The 23,324-nt window shown below is 50.9% G+C and overlaps 1 protein-coding gene across 1 annotated transcript; it reads right to left on the bottom strand.

Moving 5' to 3' along the window:
• Window positions 1–10,678: 10,678 nt before the first annotated feature.
• On the bottom strand, window positions 10,679–11,557 carry LOC119094289 (carbonic anhydrase-like). Its single transcript, XM_037217361.1, has one exon. It carries the CDS (start codon window positions 11,555–11,557, stop codon window positions 10,679–10,681), a length of 879 nt encoding a protein of 292 aa, XP_037073256.1.
• Between the last annotated feature and the right edge of the window lie 11,767 nt (window positions 11,558–23,324).

The following is a 23,324-nucleotide window of genomic DNA, read 5'->3' on the forward strand; positions in this document are numbered from 1 at the left end:
TCAGAGTCAACAACACATTTTAATGGTGTGATTAAAAGCATGCCTCGTGGAAAAAAGAAAATATTTAAAAAACACGGTATGAACGCAACAATTTTACAGTATGATTAGCTCAGTCAACTGCATTCAACTAAACATGATTTTGTAGTTTTCGGTTTTTGTTGGTCCTTTTACCCGTGAAGCAATTAGTGCAAGCCTTCTTTGAAATTGATATAATTTTGATTTCTCATTTAAACCGCTCTTTCTCTAGAAGGGTGGAGGGATCAAACTCACCGCTGAGGGGGCCAAATGGGGCATTGCGGGGCCAGTGGCCCCACCCAAAAGAATACAAATCGACACTTGTGCGTTCACCTGTCATGCTTTCACCTTAATATACGCTAGGGTGGGCATGGGTCAAATTGACCCCCCTCTCCGAAAGTGTTTCCAGAATGATTTCCGAACGGTGCGGCGCAGCTGCCCCAAATTTTGCCTAGCTGTAGACAATTGAGTAGTGGATTGTTTGGTATTAAACATTTGGATGCATCTTGTAAGGTCACTGATCTACGACAGGTCAAAATCAGGCCATGGATTCAGCAAAGTCAGTCTCTAGGGAATCATTCAATCTGATGCAATAACGGAGTGTTAGACGGGACCAAGCATCTCTGAGATACTTTCTTAGGTAATCCAACAATTGAACGAAAAAAATTCGTTGAAATAAGGTCAGTTTTGAAGATCAGATCGATGTTAAAGCCAGTTTGTTTCGTCATTGTAAGGCTTGCTGTATGGGGTGGCCTCTGGTGATCACTTCGAATTTAGTGATCACAAGAACAGCATTATACATCTTACGTGAACTTCTCAAGGGTCAGAATAGGTCGCTGACCTAAAACAACCCGGCTCAGCATATTGTTTTTAGGAGCATACTGCCTAGCGTAATCTTGGTCGCTTATTCAAATGCTGTTGTTTCTGAGATGTGGGGTTAAACTGACTCGCCACCCGAGCGAAGGGCATCCAACCGGCCACCCGGGTGCGTGTAAACGGTGTGCAAACCTGCCGTATACGTGCGTCATTGAGGTGTTCCATGGACCATTCTTATATGCTACGTTATAATTATCCGACTTGAACTGTCCCTGGACTAATGTTTCAGGAGATGTGATATCGTACCTCATTTTTTTTTTAAATTCCATTTCCAGTCCATTGGCGCATACGACGAAGGTTTGCCACCAGCGGAACACCAGGGCCTCCTGGAGGGGTCAACTAGAATGGAGTTAAAATGAGGACTGCTGGTCACACTACACGGAGGTCGTGTATAATGTTTGCAATCAGGGGTGGATCCAGAGGAGGCCACAGGGCCATGCCCCCCCCCCCCCACCCTTGGGCCCCGGAAGTGCCCATAGGCTCTGAAGGGTCTCAAAGGCGGCCAACCAGATGCATTTTTTAACATAAAACCCAATAAAATTCTACATCTTTAGGCTTTCAGGCGTCCCAGACCAGTCGCAAGCGAACGTGAAAGGCTCACGAGCAGACAAAGATTATTCTTTGATTGAGAGGTTCGTATTTGGGATATTACGAGGCTCATTAAGCTGTCCAGGGGCCCTGTGCTGTTTTCGGGGGACCTAAATGGCTACTTGCAGGGTCAGTCCGATCGTTAAGGAGCCTTCCACACTTAGTTTCTTCACATTTGCCCCCGGGGCCCTGGGCTGTTGCTGGGGTCCTTCCTCCTACCGTACTGGAGCACTCTTGTCAGTCAGGGGCCTTTCGCGGTTTCTTGCCATTCTCCCGAAAGGCTCTGTACACTATAGGTGAGGCCGCATATGTTGACATGTCGGGATATTCTCGGCTGCTAAGGGGCCCTCACGTTGGTCTCGGTTGCGTAAATCTGCATCTCGGGCCTCTCGAACTAGATTCTGGTCATGCTATGACTTACGTCTCTTCCTGCCGTCACGTCTGAACTCAAGTGAGAGACAACGAAACAAGCTGACCGTCTCCTGGTTCAAAAGAGGAACGAAACCGCGTTGTCGAGTGGCGCTGCCCATCAAACATGTATCTGCGTAAGAGCAGGGCCGCCGTCGCCTGGCCCCTCCTGACTCGTGACCATATTCGAGTTCTGTTTTTAAAGATTTGATCCCAACCCTTTGAATGAATGTATTTCTGAGATCAGGCCTCACGCTGAGCAGTGATTGGTGTGTGATCCCTGACTCGTACCATCCGATCGCGCAGTTTCGGACAACGGCAGGGTTTAGTGGCGAAATTTTAACACGCCGCATTGCTCGGCACCATATGTCCTGCCTGTATCATGATGTTACTGACGTACCCCTGAGACCGCCCCTGCTCGCGCCGCCAGTGCTGCTGCACTTTGGTACGCCGCGGCCCCGAATGGCGGTGTACTGCCTGGGGCGCCACCTGCCGGAGTCGGCGCCGCCCGCTCGCTTCGCGGGATAATACAGTTGCCGTTTAGCAGCGCTCGTGTCTGGTCTGGGCAGACAACACGTAGACTTGAATATGGCGCAGCCGCATTGAACCTAGAGTAAGCTTAAGCAAGCATAAGCAGCACATTAATTTAAACAGTGTTAGTTGTGAACCAAGTCGAGATGCCTGGATTTCGTCCTCCTGAGGAATTCGACTTCACATCGCCGGAGAGGTGGCCGACCTGGCGTGATCGGTTCGTCCGCTACAGACTGGCGTCGGGACTACACAAAGAGGACGGTGACGTTCAAGTAGCTGCGTTGATTTACAGCATGGGTCCGCAGGCTGAGCATATCGTACCAATATTTGAGCTTACTGCTGAGCAGAAGGAGGATTTTGAAGTTGCTGTCTCAAAGCTAGACGGGTATTTCATTCCGAAAAGGAACTTTATTGCAGAGCGTCACAACTTCGAGCTTAGATCTCAAAGCTCAAGCGAGACTAATGAATCGTACATCAGAGCTTTGTTCTCTCTAGCTGAGCATTGCAGCTTCGCTGACGCTGATGAGCGTATCAGAGATCGTCTCATCTCAGGAATGTCTGACATGGAGCTGTCCCGTAGAATTCAGCTGAAGTCACTAGAGGAGGACGTGTCTGCAAATACCGTCATTTCGATGATGCGTAATGTCGAGATCGTGAACGGCCGTGACAGCTCTGATCCGCCTGATATCAGTAGTGTTTGTGCACCGGCGCGGCACAGGCAGCCGCGCCAGCAGCGCCAGCAGTACAGACGTCAACCACAGCCTTCCACCGCGCAACGGCAACAGCATAGTCAGCGTACCGACTTTTCAACAGCATGCAGATACTGTGGAAGAGCACGTCATGCGTCTCCGAAAGATTGTCCTGCTAAGGGAAAAATATGTGACAACTGTCAGAAAATGGATCATTTTGCGTATGTTTGTCGCTCCAACGGTGTCAGAGCGAGTGCGCGGACAGAGTCCATTGGAGAACTATCGCCGCCCAACATTTTTGTTGACGAAGCAGACAAAGCTTGCGCGCCATGGAGAGTTTCAGTCCTTCTAAATGGTCAACGAGTCGCTTTCAAAGCTGACTCTGGCGCTGATGTTAGCATTCTGACGCTGAAAACGTACAAGAAGCTGAAACTGCCGCCGCTTCAACATGCTTTAAATACTCTGACAAGTGTTGGTAGCGTGCTAAAAGTAGAAGGAAAGATGCACGGAACACTCCTGTTCAAGAACAAAGCCGAGCCTGAAGTGTTCTACGTTGTTGACTCAGCTAATGATCTCCTCTCCAGGTCTGCTTGCTCGCGCCTGGGCGTACTGAGATTCACAGGTGAAGTCAACGAAGACGTCTTCGGAGAGGCAGGTCTCCTGAAGACAGCACCGGTCAGCATTCAGCTCCGTGAAGATGCTGTTCCATTCGCCCTTGCCACTGCAAGAAATATCCCGCTGCCACTGATGAAGCCGGTGGAAGAGGAGCTGAAGAAGATGGAGCATCACGGCATCATCACGTCGGAGACCGAGCCAACGGACTGGGTCTCTGCGCTGGTTCCCGTCCAGAAGCCGAAGAGCAGCGGTGTCCGCATCACGGTTGACTACAAGAGACTCAACCAGTCTGTGAAGCGACAGGTGTTCCCGATCCCTACTCTGGAGCAGCTGACCTCCAAGCTGAGTGGCGCGACGCTCTTCACCAAGCTGGACGCCTCTTCCGGTTTCTACCAGATCCCGCTGGACGAGGCGAGCTCCAAGATGACCACGTTCATCACTCCGTTCGGCAGGAAGAGGTTCCTGCGACTGCCGATGGGGATCTCGCTCGCACCGGAGTGCTTCCAGCGGAAGATGGAGGAGATGCTGGACGGACTGCCCGGAGTCATCGTCTACATGGACGACACCGTGGTGTTCGGAGATGCTGCCAGCCACGATGCACGTCTCGAGGCCGTCATCAGGAGGATCCACCAGTCTGGCCTCAAGCTGAACAGGAAAAAGTGTGAGTTCCGGAAGAACGAGGTCAAGTTTTTGGGGATGAAGATCAGCAAGAACGGCATCAGCATGGACGAAGAGAAGCTCGAAGCGATCCAGCAGCTCCAACCACCAAAGAATGTCAATGAACTAAGGTCTCTGCTCGGAGTAATCAACTTCCTGGGCCGATTCGTTCCACACATCCAGGAGTGTTTAAGACCACTGAACGAGCTTCTGAGGAAGAACGTAGCATGGATCTGGACACCACAGCAGCAGCAGGCGCTGGATGACGTGGAAGCAGCCGTCACTTCAGCTCCAGCTCTGGCGTTCTACGATCCAGCACGAGAGGCGGTGGTCAGCGCCGACGCCAGCAGTTTCGGCATCGGAGGATGTGTTCTCCAGAAGCACGGCTCCGTCTTCAAACCCGTCGCGTTCTGCAACAGAAGCCTGACTGACCCAGAGACCAGATGGGCCCAGATTGAGAAGGAACTACTCTCCGCGACGTGGACGTGCGAGAAAATGCACATGTTCCTGTCCGGACTGCCGTCGTTCGAGCTGCATCTGGACCACAAGCCTCTGATCCCGCTGGTTAACACGAAAAATCTCGTGGATGCGCCCATCAGATGCCAGCGCACGCTCATGCGCTTGATGCGATACAACCCCACAGCGGTCTTCGTTCCAGGAAAGCAGCACCTGGTGCCCGACTTCCTCTCACGTCACCCGCTCCAGAAGCAGGATGAAATCAGCGCTGTGCTTCAAGAAGACATACATGGATTCTGTGAGAGAATCTTCAGCGATCTTCCCGCCACACCGCAGCGTCTGGTGGAGATCAGCAAGGCGCAGCAAGCAGACGAACCCCTACAACGCGTAGTTCAGCAGACTCTCTCTGGCTGGAAGGAGGGAGCGAAGCATCCCGACCTGCTGGACTACTTCGCCTCTCGGGGAGAGATGAGCGTTCTGCACCTAACGTGTGGTACACTGCTGATGCACGGGCGACGCATCGTCATCCCTCCGAGTCTGCGAGATGAAATGCTCACCCGACTACATGATGACGGACACTTCGGTCTGAACAAGTGTCGCCAGAGGGCAGCAGAATCGATCTGGTGGCCTCAACTCAGCATCGACCTGAAGCGTCATCTCGAGAGCTGCTCGTTCTGTCAGGTGAACGCGCCAGCCCAGCACGCTGAGCCACTGGTGACAACCCCAACGCCATCAAGACCGTGGACGCACGTTGCAGCAGACGTCTTCCACTTCAACAACTGCAACTGGCTCGTCACGGTGGACATCTTCAGCAGGTATCTGGAGATACAACGCCTCCCGAGTCTCACCAGCAGCGCAGTCATCGAGCGTCTGAAGCACCTCTTTTCCCGCTTGGGGATACCAGACCTCGTGACAACAGACGGAGGAACGCAGTTCACTTCAAGCTCGTTCGCCAACTTCACAGCGTCCTACGGCTTTACAAACCGCATCACAGACCCGCACACGCCGTCTTCCAACGGAGCAGCTGAACGGGCCGTGAGAACCACCAAGTGGATACTTCGCCAGAGGGACCCCCACCTCGCCCTCCTCAACTACCGCACGACGCCTGTGGAAGCAACCGGATACTCCCCAGCCCGTCTCCTGATGGGACGCGAACTTCAATCTCGTCTCCCCATCGCTCAGCCAACCGGAGAAGCGACATGGCAGCATGCCAAACTCCGAGATCGGCAGAGGAAGAAGAAGCTGGAGACATGCTTCAACCGGAGACACGGTGCCCGCGATCTTCAGCAGCTACAGCCCGGGGATCATGTTCGGATCAAGACGGGGAAGGAAGCAAGCTGGTCCGAGCCCGCCACCGTCATAGAGAAGCTCTCTAGACGCAGCTACCTTGTGGAGCTCAAGGGTGCTCGCTATCGTCGCAACCGACGTCATCTGATGCAGATCCCTCCGTTTCAGGTGTTGACACAGCACGGTTCCGCGCGGCGTGCTGACTGTTCTGCACACAGGGTGCCCGCTCCAGACCTCCTCTCTGGCCGCCATGCTGAGGTGGCGCCACCGGCGCTGCTGCAACCGCAGCCGCGCGAACCGGCGCCTGCACCACGATCGGTAGTGCCACGGCCACCACCAGCTGTGCCGTCGCCCGCGTCGAAAGCGACGCCGCCGCCGTCGCTGCCGCCGCTGACAGAAGCTGCGGCCCAGCCCTGCAACGCGCAAGTGCCCCAGACACAAGACCCAACGCCACTGCTTAGTTTTAGTCCGCGTAAAACACGCAGTGGCCGCGTTTTCTGAGAGGCATCAAAGAGAAGCAGCAGAGAAGCAGCAGGAAAGCAGATGGGAAGCAGCAGGAAAGCAGCAGAGGAGAAGCAGTCTGAGAAGCAGTCTGAGAAGCAGAAGGGAAGCAGCAGCCTCAGAAGCAGCATAGCAGCAGCAGGGAAGCAGCAGGGAAGCAGCAGTCTGTCGCCAATAATTTCGTTTCGCAAGCGTAATGAGCATGTTATCTTTTTATTAAGACAGTCATCTAGGTTCAAGGGGCTCTTTGGAGACCATCCTGGAATTTAAACTTGTTTAACGTCACTTGACCCGAAGGTCATGACCTAAGAGCCTCAGACTTTGGCCTATGGAGATCACGTACAGGCCAAGACACCCTGTCAATTTTGTGTCGCTAGCTTTCTTAGTTCCTGAGATCTAAGGGGGGTCAACTTGACCCGCCACCCCAGTGAAGGGTATCCAACTGACCACCCGGGCGCCTGTTAAGACACTTATTGTTGTCAAGATTTAGATTATAGCACACATCGCGTATTGCGGCACTAATCGCCTTCATCTGATCGACCATGATGAGCCCTGTACGTTTCGATCTATTCTGACACCTTGATTTAAGTGTCATGAAATGAATAGATGCATAATGGCGTTATGTTATGCTCCAAGTTGGCACTGGATTTTCACACGAGGTCACGGTTACGGTTTTGGACAATACACACATCTAAAAGAGAACTAGTGGACATCGGAGGGGCAGTAACAGCAGGCCAAAATTAGGTGCTCACGGTTTGGGGCAAAATGCTTGCTGTTTCTTCATACCCAGTCTAATCGTCAAAAAGGGCGATACTTAGCTGCATTCATTAAAATCTGCATTGCTCCATACCTATTAAGATGCTAATCTAATCTTATATGTATATATATATATATATATATATATATATATATATATATATATATATACAGCTTAAATCCCACGTAAGTCGTTCAGTGCATTAGCGAGCAACATTATTCACATAGGTAAGACAGTAGTATTAACATTATTCCTCGGAGAAAAACCAGGAGAATGGAGATACATTTGGGTTGATATTTCAGCAACATGCCCTTATCGAAACAATAGCAAAAGTGACTTTCGCTATTGTTTCGATAACGGCATGTCACCGAAATATCAACCCAACTATGCCTCCATCCTCCGGTTTTTTACCGAGGAATAAGGCTAATACTATTGTCCTAACAGAGAAATCCTGATCAACGTTGCATACAAGCATCATGGAACACATACATTAGTTTAAAGGGAGTGGTCCACAGTTGCGTCGTTCATATTTGGCGTTCGTGGGCACGATTTCCAGATATAGCGTCCGTCAGTTGGCTCTCAATCAGTGTTGTGCACGGTATGATGACGTAATCGACCAACGGCGAACTGAGGCACATGTTTACTATACAGATAAGTTGTGTTGTCTAGAGCAGCATTTTCCACTTAAAAGTATATTACTAGTTATCGTAGCTGACGCTTATCTTCTACTACACTAAAGCAAAAATGCATGTATGCCCACCGTTCTTTGAGATCACGCGCAGCCTAAACGGTAAGGAATTATTTAACACGCGCTCGGGCGGGGGTTAATTCAAATTGACCCCTCGAAGGTTTTTCCAAAGTGGTTTCCGAACGGCGCGACGTAGCCCGACCAAATTTTGCAAAGCTATAGACAATTCAATAGCGTATCGTTCTACATAAGAGAATTTAGATGTACCTTGTATGGGCGCTGACCTATGGAAGGTCAGTCAGGCCATGGTTTCAGAGAAATAAATTTCTAGGGAATCGTTCAATCCGATGAAAGAAACGGAGTGTTGGACAGAGCCATGCATCTATAAGGTACTTCCTTAGGCACAACAACTGAATAAACAAATAGCATTGACCTAGGGTGAGATATAAAGGTCAGACCAAGGCCAAAACCAACCTGTTTTATTACTCTCGTGCTTGCTGTACGGACGGGTTTCTGGTACTCATTTCGAATACATTGATAAGAGGTACGGCATTATTCACCTTCCATGGACTTCTTAAAGGCCGGAATAGGCCACAGACCTAGAATAACTCAGGTCAGCATTTTGTTTTAGGGGCATACTGTCTAGCGTATTCTTTGTCGCTTATCCAAGTGAAAAACTCAAAGCAGTCTTATATCATTTTGGTCACCATGACCTTTAAAAGGTCGAACAAGGTCAATGACATTAACTGAGCCGTGACGTTTATAACAGTTGCCTAGGTTTTAGGGGCCCTTTGGAGCCCATTTGGAATTTGACCTTATCTGACCTTTCCTGATCCGAAGGTTATGACCTAGGAATCTCAAAATTTGACCTAAGAGAGTTCACGTACAGATCAACACACCCTGTGAATTTGGTGTCTCTAGCTTTCTTAGTTCTCGGGGTCTCAGGGGGGTCAAACTGACCCCCCTCCCCCCCCACCCAAGCGAAGGGTATCCAAGCGGCCACCCGGGTGCGTGTTAATGAAATTGTCATCCGGTCTTCTACTATACTTCAGCAGCAATGTATGCACGCCCGCCATTCTTCGGGATCATGCGCAGGCTAAACGGTAAGAAAGATGCTAATGAAATTTTCAAACCACGGAGGGCTGCTGGCAGAGCGTGGCAGCGTCACGTCAAATTTCTGCATTTCGCAAAAATGACCGCGCGGTGAACAAAAAGGGGCCCACAAATTTACGCAGGTTTAACACACGCGGCACAACTTTTACGACCACCGAACGACGGCACGACCCGCGCCCAATTCCGGAACCAAATCTCGATAACCAAATGTCGCAATGACATGAAACTTGCACACCCAGATGACGAATCGAATGGGCCATAGGATCGTATCAAATTGGTGGTGCTACGCTCCACGTGGCACGTGCAAACGTGGCAAGAATGCAAAATTGCTCATTTGTGACCGGTTTTTACGTTTTGGGATATATCTCGACGCGCAGTGCAGGCAGAGGCGCGAATTTTGTTTCTCGACATTCACAATTGAAGCGACTACACTTTCAGCGCGCACCGCGAGTTTGTGCGACGCACCATTGCGCCGCAAATTGCGAGACAATTTGCAAGATGCAAAGCATTTAAAGACGCAGCCGAATACAAGCCTTTACCGTCAAAATTGTTCAGAGTTTGTGTTAAAATCGTTATCAGCGTGTTGGCCGGTTCATCCTGTCTCTTATCCACTCTTTTGCTGGTCACATTTTGCGATGGTTTGCTCGCAAATGAGGCTAGACTAATGGGCTGCTTGACTGATTTTGCGTCGCGGTAGAACGGCGCCGCTCAGTCCCCCGGCCGCCGCCGTCGGTTGTTTCTGCTCTAGGGCTTTGGGTTGTTCAAGGTTAAACGGCCGTCTTGATTACGTGAATGACTGCCTATTTCACTGCCAACGACCAACTATGCCATTTCGCACCAATATCCCGACGACGACGGGTTGGAGCGGCACGGGAATGGCACGAAAAGATGTACCATCCTTAAAGGCAGACGTTTTGGCCACATCTCGGCACCCAGGGTACAGACACACGCAGGAGTGACATGCAAACGGGCGATCATCTGGTATAAATTGCCATGTTGCACGTGTTGTGTGTCACGCGTGCACGAGCCAACAAGATGGATTCGGCTATTTCCGACCGTTTTTACGTTTTGCGCCATTTTTTCGGCACCCAGGCACCAGCTAGAATCATCAATGAAACCGCAAAAGATAGATAGTTCAAAATTCTCCTTTTCTCACTGAGCCTAGCGAGGCATCCGTGCAAATGCTTGTATAGCTATATTTCATCATAGCTGATGCTTGCTTCACTATCTTCAAACGTGAACATTCCTGTAACGCAGCAAGGGTGTGACTGACAGACATATGTATGCAGACCTTCTCTGTGCATTTACTCATCGAAATCGCATGGCTTCACCGATGGTGGGTGCCTCGCACTAGGCAGTGACGGCGCCTTCGATGTCGTCCCAATGGGTGACAGCTGTCTACCTGACGCCGTGCTGCGCCGGCCCCAGGCAGCGCGTCTAGGGCGGACTGATGTCCTCTGGTCTTCTGGTCTTCTACTGAGGACACGACCTGGGTGATCATGGCTCCGAGCACACTGTGACCACCCGTCTCATGCTGGGCTGGATGGAGCGCCGGTTCATGACAAGCTTCCTGCCAAGCAAATCGTCCTGAAAGATCTCAGCGTACAGCTGGACGATGAACTCCAGCTGCAGTGACATCTCGGTGGACGAGACCAGCCACAGCACCACTGGATTGCAGGGTGGTGCCGTCAAGCTGCCGTAGTAGCTGTAGTACCGCGTCAGTGCGGTCTGCATCATCCCCATCATCGGCGTGAGGTCAGCTTCGATGAGGATGGTGCTGTTCACCGGGGCCAGGTCCTCAAGGATGACATCGAGTTGGAATATGGGGAACGTGAGATGAGGAACAGGCCGATCCAAGTCAGCACTGAGCGGCACTGCCACGATCGTCAGCCCGGCGGGGTGCTTCCTGGCCTCTTCGTACGTGCCGTACCTGTCGCTGAAAAACACCATCTGCACCTCGGCATCGAAGAACTTGCCGTCGATAGTGTGCTCGGAACCATGGTCACCCAGCTCTTCTCCCCAGTGGAAGACCATCTCCAGGAACCTGTAGGTGCCGAACTTCGGCTTGCTGGGAAAGGTAAGCTGCATGAGCGGTGCGGTGATGTTCTCCGGCCGGAAGAAGAGCTTGATGTTGCGGCCAGTGTTCATGCCCATGATCTCGCCGTTCTTCAGGCCTGGCGCAAAATCCACCTTGACGCGTTCGATCTGTGGGCTGCGGCTGCAGGGTGTGGGCACCAGATCGATGGGCGATTGCAGTGGGCCATCACACAGGGGGAAGTGGGTCTTCCAGGCCGCCGGATCGTCGTAGTTCCAGAGCTCCAGCGGCGCGTCGGCGTGCAGCTGCAGCAGCTGCAGAACGAGCGCCCACGCAAGCATCTTGGCGTCTGTGCGGCTGGGTCTGCTGGGAGCCGCGTCCACGCGTCACTGCACCTCGCGGCCTTAGCGTCGAGCAGACCAATGACGGACCGGCCGCCCCTCCCCACCCCCACTCCCCACTCCCCGTCCCACCCCCTTTATGGACTGCTGGCTGCGATTGCCCGCCCCGTCACGCTATGTCGCGTGATCAGCCGTTTCTCACTGATCCCAAACCAGCGCGCCGAAAGCCAACTGCCGGCCTTGGCGCGCCACTAAACCAGGAAGACACTATCCGACAACGATAGCGAGTTCATGGAGAGCCCTCTAGAGCCGAGTGGTCTGCACGCAGCATTGTGAAACGTGAAAAACGGCAAAATGCCTGGAACTGACGGATTCCCGGCTGAATTTCACAAAATATTTGGAAAAGATGTTATGCGTTTCTTGTCAAGGATGCATAACGGAAGTTACAATAAGGGTGATGTACCTCTTTCCTTGAAAGAGGGCGTGCTGATGCCCATCCCAAAAAGCAACAAGCCCCGGGACCAAATCAATTCATATCGGCATATAACATTACTGAACTATGCTGTAAGGATTAAGGAAATACTTTTGCAAATAGTTACGACTCAGCAATGCCCAAATTAGTGCCTCCAGAACAAGCAGCATTTATCTAACGAAAGATTTAGTGGAGAAAATACACGTATAATCAACGCTGCAGAGACGGAGACGGGGCTGTGCACTCCAATGCCAGCCAAAGGACGCTGCGCTGATCAGGAGCCCCCTGAGTCGATAAGGGCTTATATGTTTGTCAGATATCACCAGTAACGCACGAACGGCTCCCTGTTGCTTTGGGCCTGAGAGCCCATTTCCATTCAGCTATAAAGCCGGGGCCAGTTATTTACACTGTTCGGAACCCCTATGTCTGTAACGGGCCCACAGCACCTAACAGTGTTCCGTGCTCGCATGGGATCCCGAGCCGAACAAGGGAAGTGTTCGGTGAGGTCCGAAGAGGGGCCTGAGCGGCTCACCGGAACCGGCGATCAAAAGTCCGGTTGGAGGGCATAAGGGCCCGAAGGACTGGCTGTAAATCACTTAAAGAATCGCGGACCGTAGAATCGTGACCTGAAATATTTGTCAGAGGTCCTCTTGCACCGTTCCAGGAAGCCCCTGAGACAGTGCGGGTATCCAGGTCGGCCAGAGATCCCGAACACCGAACAGTCGGCTCCACGTCCGTCCGAACCCTGGAGGCCTATTTCTCAAGTAGGAACCAGGCCGGGGCCCGCGATTTGCTATGTTCAGGGCTCCTGACAAAATGAAGGGCTCCTGTGTCGGTCAGGAGCCATAGTGCCCCGGTCAGGAGCCATAGTGCCTAACACCGGTCCTGTGGCGGCGGATGGGCCCGAGTCGGCCATGAGCAGGGTTTGAGGCGGTCCGAAGCGGGGCCGAAGATCTCGCGACAAAAGACCAGGGGTCATATTGGAACGCTGAAGTACCCAAAGTACTGGCCATGGGTCACACCAAGGACCCCCACCCATTGGGCCTTGATCTCAAATGTCCGTTAAACGACCTCTTGCACTGATTGGGACCCCTGAGACGGAGCATTCCTCTTTTTCTACCAGATATCACCAACAACGAACAGTCGGCTCCGTGTTGGTCTGAGTTCCGGGGTCCCATTCTCGAAGCAGGGACAAGACCGGGCCCGCCATTTATATTGGCCGACGCTCCTGTATCTTTCAGTGGCCCAAAGTGCCCAGCAACGTGTTTTGGCTAACAAGGGGTCTCGAGTCGGTCAGAGGAAGTTTGCTCAACAGGGACGGAACGGGACTCGCAATGACAGAGATCCTCTTGCGTTGGCCGGGGCCCTCCAACAACGAGAGGAAACATAACTTATGACGAGTGCTCACATTGAGGCAATTTGAAGGGTCCTGTGCCAGTCAGGGCACCATTACCGAATGGTGGGCTCTCCAGCCCAATTCCAACATGGGCCTTTTAAGCCGGACTGTCGTCTACGTGCCAACTATTGGACCACCTGCGACGATCAGGGACGTTGTTGCAACAATGAGGATTCCTGCGTCGATCCTGGGTCAACCGCGCGGGTCAGAAGGCCTCCCGCGTCAGGGAGCGGACCAATATTATATGATGTACCTCTCTAATGGCCTCCGTATTGGCCATGGGATCTCTTCCCGCGTCGCAGGAATAACAGCCGATAAGACATACCGCGTTCGGACAAATGGTCCTTCAGCTCTTGGCCGGGAACAATAATGTGCCCGTAGTGTTATTCTCAAGTGGGTCTTTTCCCGGAGAGAAATAGGGATCTTATTAATGTTGAACGGAGTGTGTCGAAATGGGTTTAAAAACGTACAAGGTCATCTCATGTTTGCCTGTGAACGTTATTTCTTTTGCAGAATCAACTAGTGAAACATATTACATCAAAAGCTTTGAGCTTGCGCGCCCGCAATCTCGGGAGCAAGGACAGCGGTATCTTGGGTTGCAGTTTCCGTAAAACCGAGCGGCATTGGCCACTGAAAGTAACGCCAGGCGGCGGGCGTGGTGAGCGCAAGAACGACCATCGTAAAACAATGTTTTCAAACTTTTTTCAAAATTAATTCGTACCGATCAAAGATTAGACTCGGCGAGTATTTTCTTAATTACAGGTTAACAGTTACAGCAATATGAAAAAAACGCTTCTACCTTTTTTCTTCTAGTTCCTCGACCAGATTCCAGCAATGCTCTAAAGGTCAATACGTCAGCATCATCCAGTTAAAAAATCGCTCAGGAAAAATATGCGCCCTACAAATATCTTCTAAATGTGTGATTTTAAGTCCTTAAGTTCTCAAAGGTACTCCTTTCAGATGCGTCATCGTCTTTGTCTAACTGTTGCCCACGACTTAGTGTTAACTACGGGGTTGACGCCGCGCAGCCTATGGAAACTGCAATGCCATGTGTCGAGGTTATTGTTGCTAAGATGTGCGCACACATGCTCAAACTACGTTACACAAGTTGTATCACTAATCGATTCTGGCTGAATGTTGAACAGTTCCTGACAGACATGGTTTGGCCATGTAAATACGAATTGTCGACATATTTTGATCCTCAGTTTCCATTCGTGGGGTCTTTGTTATCTCTGTACAACCCAGATAAAACTGCTGATAAACTTCTTCAGTGCTATGGGTTCAAAAAGAGCCTACTGAACCATTGCAACATGAAAAGCGTCGCAGATTTTTGGATGCAGCTTTTTAACACATGCTATTTCAGTGCATTGACTAAACCTCAGACAGCATTTATCTCGCGGTGGCTTCTGGTTTCTTTTCCAATTTTGAAGGTAAAAATGAAACATATAAAAAAGAACATGTCTTCACTAACAAATTGCCAGCATCGGGCAATTTGGGGGAGCGGTGCGGCCTTTTACTGCTATGGACCCTTTTTTGACCCTGTTCCCCTTTGTCAAGGCTCTGGCTGTGCGTCAAGCTTTGGCTTTGTCAAGGCTCTGGCACAAAATACCCTGCTAGGCACTGTGGGCCCCTGAACAATACAGGAGCTCGCACTGTTGCAGGGACTCCGGCCAATGTAAATGGCGGGCCATCCAATTGATATTTGATATCGCGGTCCTACGGGCGGGAGACCTTAATGTGACCTACCTCCAGTCCTTTTGGTCGTTCAGCCTTCCAATATGACCCTTGATCTCTGGTCTCAAGAGACCCTTCGGCCCCTCGTCGCGCCCCTTAAGCACCACTTCTGGCCGACTCGCGCCACTTGCCGCTACACTCCCCCTGATAGGCACTGTGGCTCCTTACCGACACAAGAGCCGCTCACTGTGCCAGGGAACCAGAACATTGCATATCGCGGGCGCTGGCCTTGTTCGTGCTTGGGCCTCGAGGGCTCTGACGGACATACCGCCAACTGTTTGACTCCGTGTAAAGACGTTACATATTAGGGCTAGAGAGCCCCAATAAAAGGGCCTAATGGAAGCCCACTGCCTGACATTTAAGATCACGGCACTCGGGTAGGGGGTCGGGCCCGAGTCCAATCAGGCCCTTAGTCTTTGGTCCCGAAGAGCCCTTCGGTCCTCTTCGGACATTCTCAAACAAAGCCCCCGGGCTAACAAGGGGTCACCAGCCGAGACATGACCCCCTGTTATGCCCCGTGGACCGCTGACCGACACAGGGGCCCAACCACTGTTTCAGGCACCTGGACCAATGCAAGTCGTGGCCCCGGTCTTACTCCTTCTCGGGAAATTGACCCCCAAGGTTCAGACTGACGGGGAGCCAACTGTTCGGTGTTCTTGGTCTCTGGCCGACTTCAACACCCGCATTATCTCAGCGGTTCCTCAAAAAGTGCAAGAGGACCTTTGACTTACATTTCAGGTCACGACCCTACGGGCCGGGACTCTCTATGTAACCTACAGTCAGTCATTCGCGCCCGTATGCTCTCCAACCGGGCCTTTGATTGTCGGTTCCGTTGGGCCGCCTGTACCCTTCTTCGGGTCTCATGGAACACTGCCAATGGTCGGCTCGGAGCCACTTACGGGCACAGGACCATCTGTTAAGCGCTGTGGGCTCCTGGCAGATACAGGGGCCCCGACCAGTATAAATCCCTGAACCCGGCTTTGCAGCTGGCTGAGAATGAGCCCACAGGACTATACCGGTACGGGGCGGACTATGCGGTACTGGCGGTGCCTGACCGACATATAGACTCATGCGAATCAATGTGTCCCTGATCGGCGCAATCGGCGCTCTGACTGTCATTTGAGGATCCATCTCGCAAACCGGGACCTCTGAATAAGCCTCCGACCAGCTCCTCGCGCCCTTACACCCGCCAATGGAGCCATTGATGGTCGGATCCGGTGGGCCCTCCAGGCTCTCCGGACCTCCTCGAACACTGCCTCGGGCCGACTTGGGTCCTTGCCAGCACAAGGCTCCCGTTAAGCGCTACGGGGTCCCGAGCAATGTAAATCGCTGGCTCCGGCTTTGTCCCTGCTTGAGAAATGGACCCTCAGGTCGATGCCACCACGGATCCCGCTGTGCGTTACTTGTGATGTATATATATATATATATATATATATATATATATATATATATATATATATATGACATTATTGACTCAGGGGCACCTGATCAGCGCGCAGGGCCCTCTGGCTGGGATTGAAGTGCCCGGCCGTGCAGGCCGGGGCGCCTGAATACGACCGACCTTTGGACCCTGCAGGACCTTAAATCGGGCCTTTAATGGTAGGTTGCTAAAGGCCCGAAGGGCCCCTCGGAGCCTACGTGACGCGGGCAGCTACCCCCTGTGTCCCAACCTCTGCCTGCGCTACTGGTCGTATGTGACCTACATGTGTTGCAATTATTTTTCAGATGCCGAATGCCCTGAGCTTAGTTGAATTTTAAGAGAACGCTGCATGGTAAATGCTACAATTGCAATTTATTTTATTTTGCGTGTGCCAGCAATTTTGTGAAGAAGCGTATGAACATAAAATGCAGTGGCATGTTCTCATGGCATGCAGTCAAACATCCAGGCACCCGCGCTGGACGCAGGTACTTGGCGTCGATATCACGCATAATAATTCTCATTCGCCTCAGCGTTCTATTGTGACATGCATCAGCACAGTTTGACGGATATTGGAAGCATAATACTCGCCTAATTTTCTCGTTAATTCACGCACTCCTGTTTCCTGAACACACCATAACCCTTGTACCACGTGCAGATCTTGATATCACGGTGATTGGTCTTGCCACGTCAGATTGACAGTCAAATATAATGCGCCCGTTACATGGAAGTCATCCGTCCTGAACAGCAACATTTACACGTAATAAGTGCTTGCCAATATATTTTCTTAGGTTAGAGGTGTGTGCACGCTTATAATTATCTTCTTTCCAACTCAGGACCCTAGAATATGACGCAACACAGACCAGAGCCAACCCTTGAACACGCCATCACAGTGCAGAATCTGGGGCTGATTGACATGGCGACCGGGGTTTAATTCTGGGACGACATGGCTTTCCCTGACTAATTAAAGCGCAAGGATGATGTCGGAATTTGTCGGTGGTCTCGAAGCCATATGGTGTATATTTACGGGGATCGGAGCGTTCTGCTTTGTTGTCTCTGCGGCGTTGCTTATACGTGTATATTATACTGGTCTGTTCTGGAGGATGGATCCTGAATGCGACTTCCGCCCGGCCTTTCAGGACCTTCGGACCTTTGAATCAAGCCATTAATGGCACGTCCCGAGGGGCCCGAAGGTCTCCTCGAAAGCTAAGGGGACACGTACCCTTTGTGCCCCCCGCCCCTAACTGCACTACTGCTGTCAACAAGGGGCCTCGGGTCGGTCGGGGCAAGATTCGCACAACAGGGACGGGGAAAAGGCCTTGAATGACAGAGGCCTCTCGCGCTGGTTGGGGTCTCTGACAATGAAAAGAAGCATGAGAGCCTATAATGATTGTTCACATTGAGGCAATGTAATGGCCCTGTGCCAGTCAGAGCCCCCTGTATCGAACGGTGGGTCCTCCAACCCAATTTCGGCATAGACCCATTGAACCGACGTGGAGTCTTTGTGCCAATTGCTGGAACACCTGTGGTGATCAGGAATGTTGTGGCGTCAATGAGGGTTTCTGCTTCGATCCGGAGCCAACTGCAGTACGCGCGGGTCTAAAGGCCTTCTGCGTCAAGGTTGGGACCAATGTGATATGATGCGTCACTCTAAGGGCCTCCGTTTCGACCAGCGATCCCACCCCGTATCGCCAGAATGACAGCTGAAAGACACCCCGTAGTGGAACGGAATGACCCTTCAGCTCCTGACTGGGGAACGATAATGTGCTCCCTAATGTTCTACTCAAGAGGCCCCCTTGCCCGGGAAGAAGCAAGGGGCCTCAGTAATGTTGAACAGCGCGAGTGAGATTAGTTGAAAAATGAACAAGGTCATCGCATGGTTGCCTGAGAACGTCTTTTCTTTTCCAGAATCAATCAGAGACGACGCTCATCTAGTACGACTTCTGAAGAAATAGAAGGCCCATCGCACCTCATATACGATGCATTAGGTGTATCCATTCTTGAACACACCAAGTAATAAAACGACCTCAACTGCGACCATTATTTGCTGCTAAATTACCGGCTGCGTTAACATTATAATCTGCATGCCTATCGAAACATTCAGAGCTTATAACGTCCAGTGGACAGACATCCAGAATCGCAGCATCAAGTGTTCACATCATCAAAAAATCGCCCCATATTCCTGGACAGAGGAGAATTAGAACATCCAAGAGCGGAGCATCTCAAATCGTAGCATCCGGAGGTCATAATACTCATCGTTCATAGCATCCAGCGTGCGAGAGACTTAAGGGTTAGAAATCAGCACCACTTCCTGGCAACCCTTCACTTATTGGTTTGCATATTGCCCGATAGAGGGCTACCACAGCCGAATTTCCCCGTCTAGGCCGACGAATGACGTCATGGGGTACAGTGTTGACAACATTTTGTTTATGCACGCAAAATTTGCCGCGTCAGCACGCTCCTGGCAGCAGGCGTATTAAATAATTCGAAACTTGATCTCTGACCCGTTGCATCGAAGACACTGGTTACTCGGCAGTAACTGCAGGCTGGTCGTGGCAGGCATTTGTCGGGACACCTGCCGTTTTGGTATTGCGGGCTATATATAGAATTATCTGCTTGATTTAGCTTCGTTATTTACCGTACGTGTTGGTAATGTTTCACAACTCACTTTTGAAGTAATTGATGACTGATGTGTAAAACTGACTGATTTGATGACTGCTCCATGTGAACGTCATGTCGATCGCAAGGTCCTTTTTTACGCTAGTCTATATTTTCAACGATTTCATTCAGTTGTTCGCCCTCCTTCCCACATTGCAAATTCTTCATGCACTCCTGCAAACAGGACTTACCCCGAGTTTCACATGTCCTTACTCTCAAAAGGAGTGGGGGGGGGGGGGGGAGCTGTCTCATCATCTGAATCCCGAAGCTACTCCCCTGGTTAGACGCGCTCAATGGTCTAGCCTACGACCATTTCGTTCGTTCAGTTAGACACTTAAAGCGGGAGCGTAGTTTCGAAAACAAGTTGGATAGCTGAGCGATAAGAAAACAAGGAAAACTACCCCGATAATATGCCAACATACGGGTTTCTCTCCGAATTTGGTCCCCTTTTCCCAAATCTGCAGGCTGGAGCCCAAGTCGGGGTGGGGGATAGATCCCCTGCAACTGGAAAGGGAACGGCACTCCTGGTTGCAAGTAACTAGTAAGAAAAAGGCAAGCGTTGCCTGCGAATGTATTGAACTGCCTGCCAACCGTCATAAAAAGCGCTGCGCACGTGCCGCGCTTAAAGGTATATTTGATTGACCATGTGAACAACGGAATCAAGTGTATGTCACTGCGCTGGTTTGCAATATATAAGCTGGATGAGTTGGGAGAATCGTGAGCTAGCATTCGCCATCCGCTTCATCAATCTTGACGTGATCCTTACTTTTACGCTTCAGAACCTCCTTCGTATAGAATATGGGGCTCAACATCAGCCTGGAATTTATCGAGACGAGTTTAGGACGCGCCTCAGAGTGGCGATCGTGGCATAGTGGTCAGGGTGTTTATATCTGGACTTTTCGATCGTGGGATCGGCTCCCGGCCACACCACTAGCACATACCTATATATACCATACAAACATATATTCATAGTATATATACCTTATGTCTGGTAAATGACGTAATAGAAGCGTCCCGCCTTGAAATTGCCCTGGCAGCCGGTAAGACATAAAGCTCTTATCCACATCACAGCCAGTCCAACTCACAAACCGCCGCCCACCAAATTTGCGGACAAATGTTCCGCTCAGCCAGTGTATACGTGTGGGATGAATGATCCACAATCGGTTGAATGCGGAGCACGGACACACAGGTGAGCTCAGAGGCTGCCCAGGTCGTTGGCCAGGCTGGCAACCGCACCCGTAGTGGGCCGGCGGACAAGACACCCATGGACACCAAGACGCCCGATGGTCGCCAGATAGAGCGCGCAGCCATGCGCGCGCCGGCGCTCTCCCGTGAACGAAGCCCCGCCACAAACGCGCGAGGCCTGTCGACGGGGCGGCCCGACCGCGACGGAAACACGGCCAGCTCAGTGGGGGACGCCGCCTTCTTCGCGTCAGAGACGGAGGCCCATGACTCATTTCCGCTCTGTTCGCCGCGGTACACAACCCCGCGGACCGGACATCCGAACATGTCGGACATCCCGGCACCTGTCTCGTGCTGGACCGGACCAGGTCTCCTCGTCCTTTGCGATCGGCGTCTTAATGAAAGGACCCTGTGTCATTCAGTCAAAGCTCTTATCCACATTACATCCAGTCCCGTACGCAAACCGCCGCCCGCCAAATTTGCGGACAAATCTTCCGCTCAGTCAGTATATGCATATGGGATGAATGATCCACAATCCATGCAAGAACAGGTACGAAATAAGCTGTTCAGTCCATTTGCTAGGGGCATTATTCACATAGATAGGACAGTAGTAATAGTCTTATTCTTCGGAGAAAAACAGGAGAATAGGGATATATATGGATTAATATTTACGGGATATACGTACTATGAGATGTTATACGAGATAATTTCAAGCTTACAAACGTACTATGATATCGGCTTTGTCTAAAACTGCTACATAATACCAGGCCATGCAAATTCCACGGCATGATTTTACTTACAAATACTTTTTTAGAAAATGCAGATGAAATATGGATTGCCACCTTATATGGCAATCTATATTCTCCTTGTATCATGAGCTGTCATTGACTTATGAGCTGTGATGCCATCTAAAACGAGCTACGGGAAGAAGCGAAAGCTCTCACCACATTTATCGTGAAAACATTCGAAAAGGCCATCAGTGCTGATTCCGCTGTGATTTTTAACAAAACATATATGAAGAGTAATCGGCTTCGTAAGATTATTAACATATATGTATATATATATATATATATATATATATATATATATATATATATATATATATGTATGACCGCGTGTTTCAATATGGTGCCAAGCGGATCGGCTTTGACGGGCCAGCTATCGACGTTTTCGCCGCACAAAGCCCCGGATGGCGCCCCAGGTGAATCCAATCAGCAGCTCCCTCTCCCTTTCGAACGCCTCTGTTTCGATGCCGATGCTCGCGGCGGTCCGCCGGGGCAACGATACAGAAGAGAGAGAGAGAGAGAGAGAGAGAGAGAGAGAGAGAGAGAGAGAGAGAGAGAGAGAGAGAGAGAGAGAGAGAGAGAGAGAGAGAGAGAGAGAGAGAGAGAGAGAGAGAGAGAGAGAGAGAGAGAGAGAGAGAGAGAGAGAGAGAGAGAGAGAGAGAGAGAGAGAGAGAGAGAGAGAGAGAGAGAGAGAGAGAGAGAGAGAGAGAGAGAGAGAGAGAGAGAGAGAGAGAGAGAGAGAGAGAGAGAGAGAGAGAGAGAGAGAGAGAGAGAGAGAGAGAGAGAGAGAGAGAGAGAGAGAGAGAGAGAGAGAGAGAGAGAGAGAGAGAGAGAGAGAGAGAGAGAGAGAGAGAGAGAGAGAGAGAGAGAGAGAGAGAGAGAGAGAGAGAGAGAGAGAGAGAGAGAGAGAGAGAGAGAGAGAGAGAGAGAGAGAGAGAGAGAGAGAGGAGAGAGAGAGAGAGGAGGAGAGAGAGAGAGAGAGAGAGAGAGGAGAGAGAGAAGAGAGAGAGAGGAGAGAGAGAGAGAGAGAGGAGAGAGAGAGAGAGAGAGAGAGAGAGTGAGAGAGAGAGAGAAGAGAGAGAGAGAGAGAGAGAGAAGAGAGAGAGAGAGAGAGAGAGAGAGAGAGAGAGAGAGAGAGACGAGAGAGGAGAGAGAGAGAGAGAGAGAGAAGAGAAGAGAGAGAGAGAGAGAGAGAGAGAGAGAGAGAGAGAGAGAGAGAGAGAGAGGAGAGAGAGAGAGAAGAGAGAGAGGAGAGAGAGAGAGAGAGAGAGAGAGAGAGAGAGAGAGAGAGAGAGAGAGAGAGAGAGAGGAGAGAGAGAAGAGAGAGAGGAGAGAGAGTTACCTGAGAGTTTTTGAGCGAAAGCGAGGCAGAGAGCGAGCTAAGTCCAAGAGAGATATTAGAGCTCAAGAGTGAGGGAGAGAGGATTAGCACAAAGGACCAAGAATAGAAGTCGAGAGAGTGTTGAGAGAAAGTTGATGTGCGAGGAGAGAGAGAGAGAGAGTTTTGTGTATTTTGTATTTTGCTTATCGATGGGCATTCGGCTAAGTCATCATCAGATTTCGCGCCAAGCAGTGGTCCAGAATCGACCTAGCACAAAGGACCATTGTGGCTTAAGTCGATCGGTTTGTTATAGAAAGTTAGCTTCAGTGCGTACCCACGCTCACTAAAGACAGCCCGATGGCAGGGCAATGCGAATAGACTTTCAAAAACAATTATACCCCGAAAACGCTGCCACACCCGATGCTTACATGCATTATGTATATTTTCGTGATCGACGGTGACAAGTTATTCAGGTGCATGTTTCGGTGAAGATGACGGCAAACCGTGCAATTTTCTGTTTCTTGTGAAGATTTTCTTGCCCCAGGAATACCTGACCGAGTTATGACAATAGTAATATAACGGGAAAGCTTTGGCACCCGCAGATCGGAGCACTGAAAAACAAGCCAGCCTATCGAGAGCTCGCAAAGTCTATCGAAGAGTCGATCTTGCCTCTGCTAAGAGCCAAACAGGCGAGAACTTCAGAGAAGGTCTTGCCTCCCTCTCGCTTATCTTGTGTCGCTCTTTCTTCGCTAGGTTCTCGGCGTCCACGCAAATTATCTCGCGTGAAAATGCTTTATTATTT

Source organism: Pollicipes pollicipes, unplaced genomic scaffold (assembly GCF_011947565.3).
Source record: "Pollicipes pollicipes isolate AB1234 unplaced genomic scaffold, Ppol_2.1 Scaffold_4002;HRSCAF=4701_pilon_pilon_pilon, whole genome shotgun sequence".
Lineage (NCBI taxonomy): Eukaryota > Metazoa > Arthropoda > Thecostraca > Pollicipedomorpha > Pollicipedidae > Pollicipes > Pollicipes pollicipes.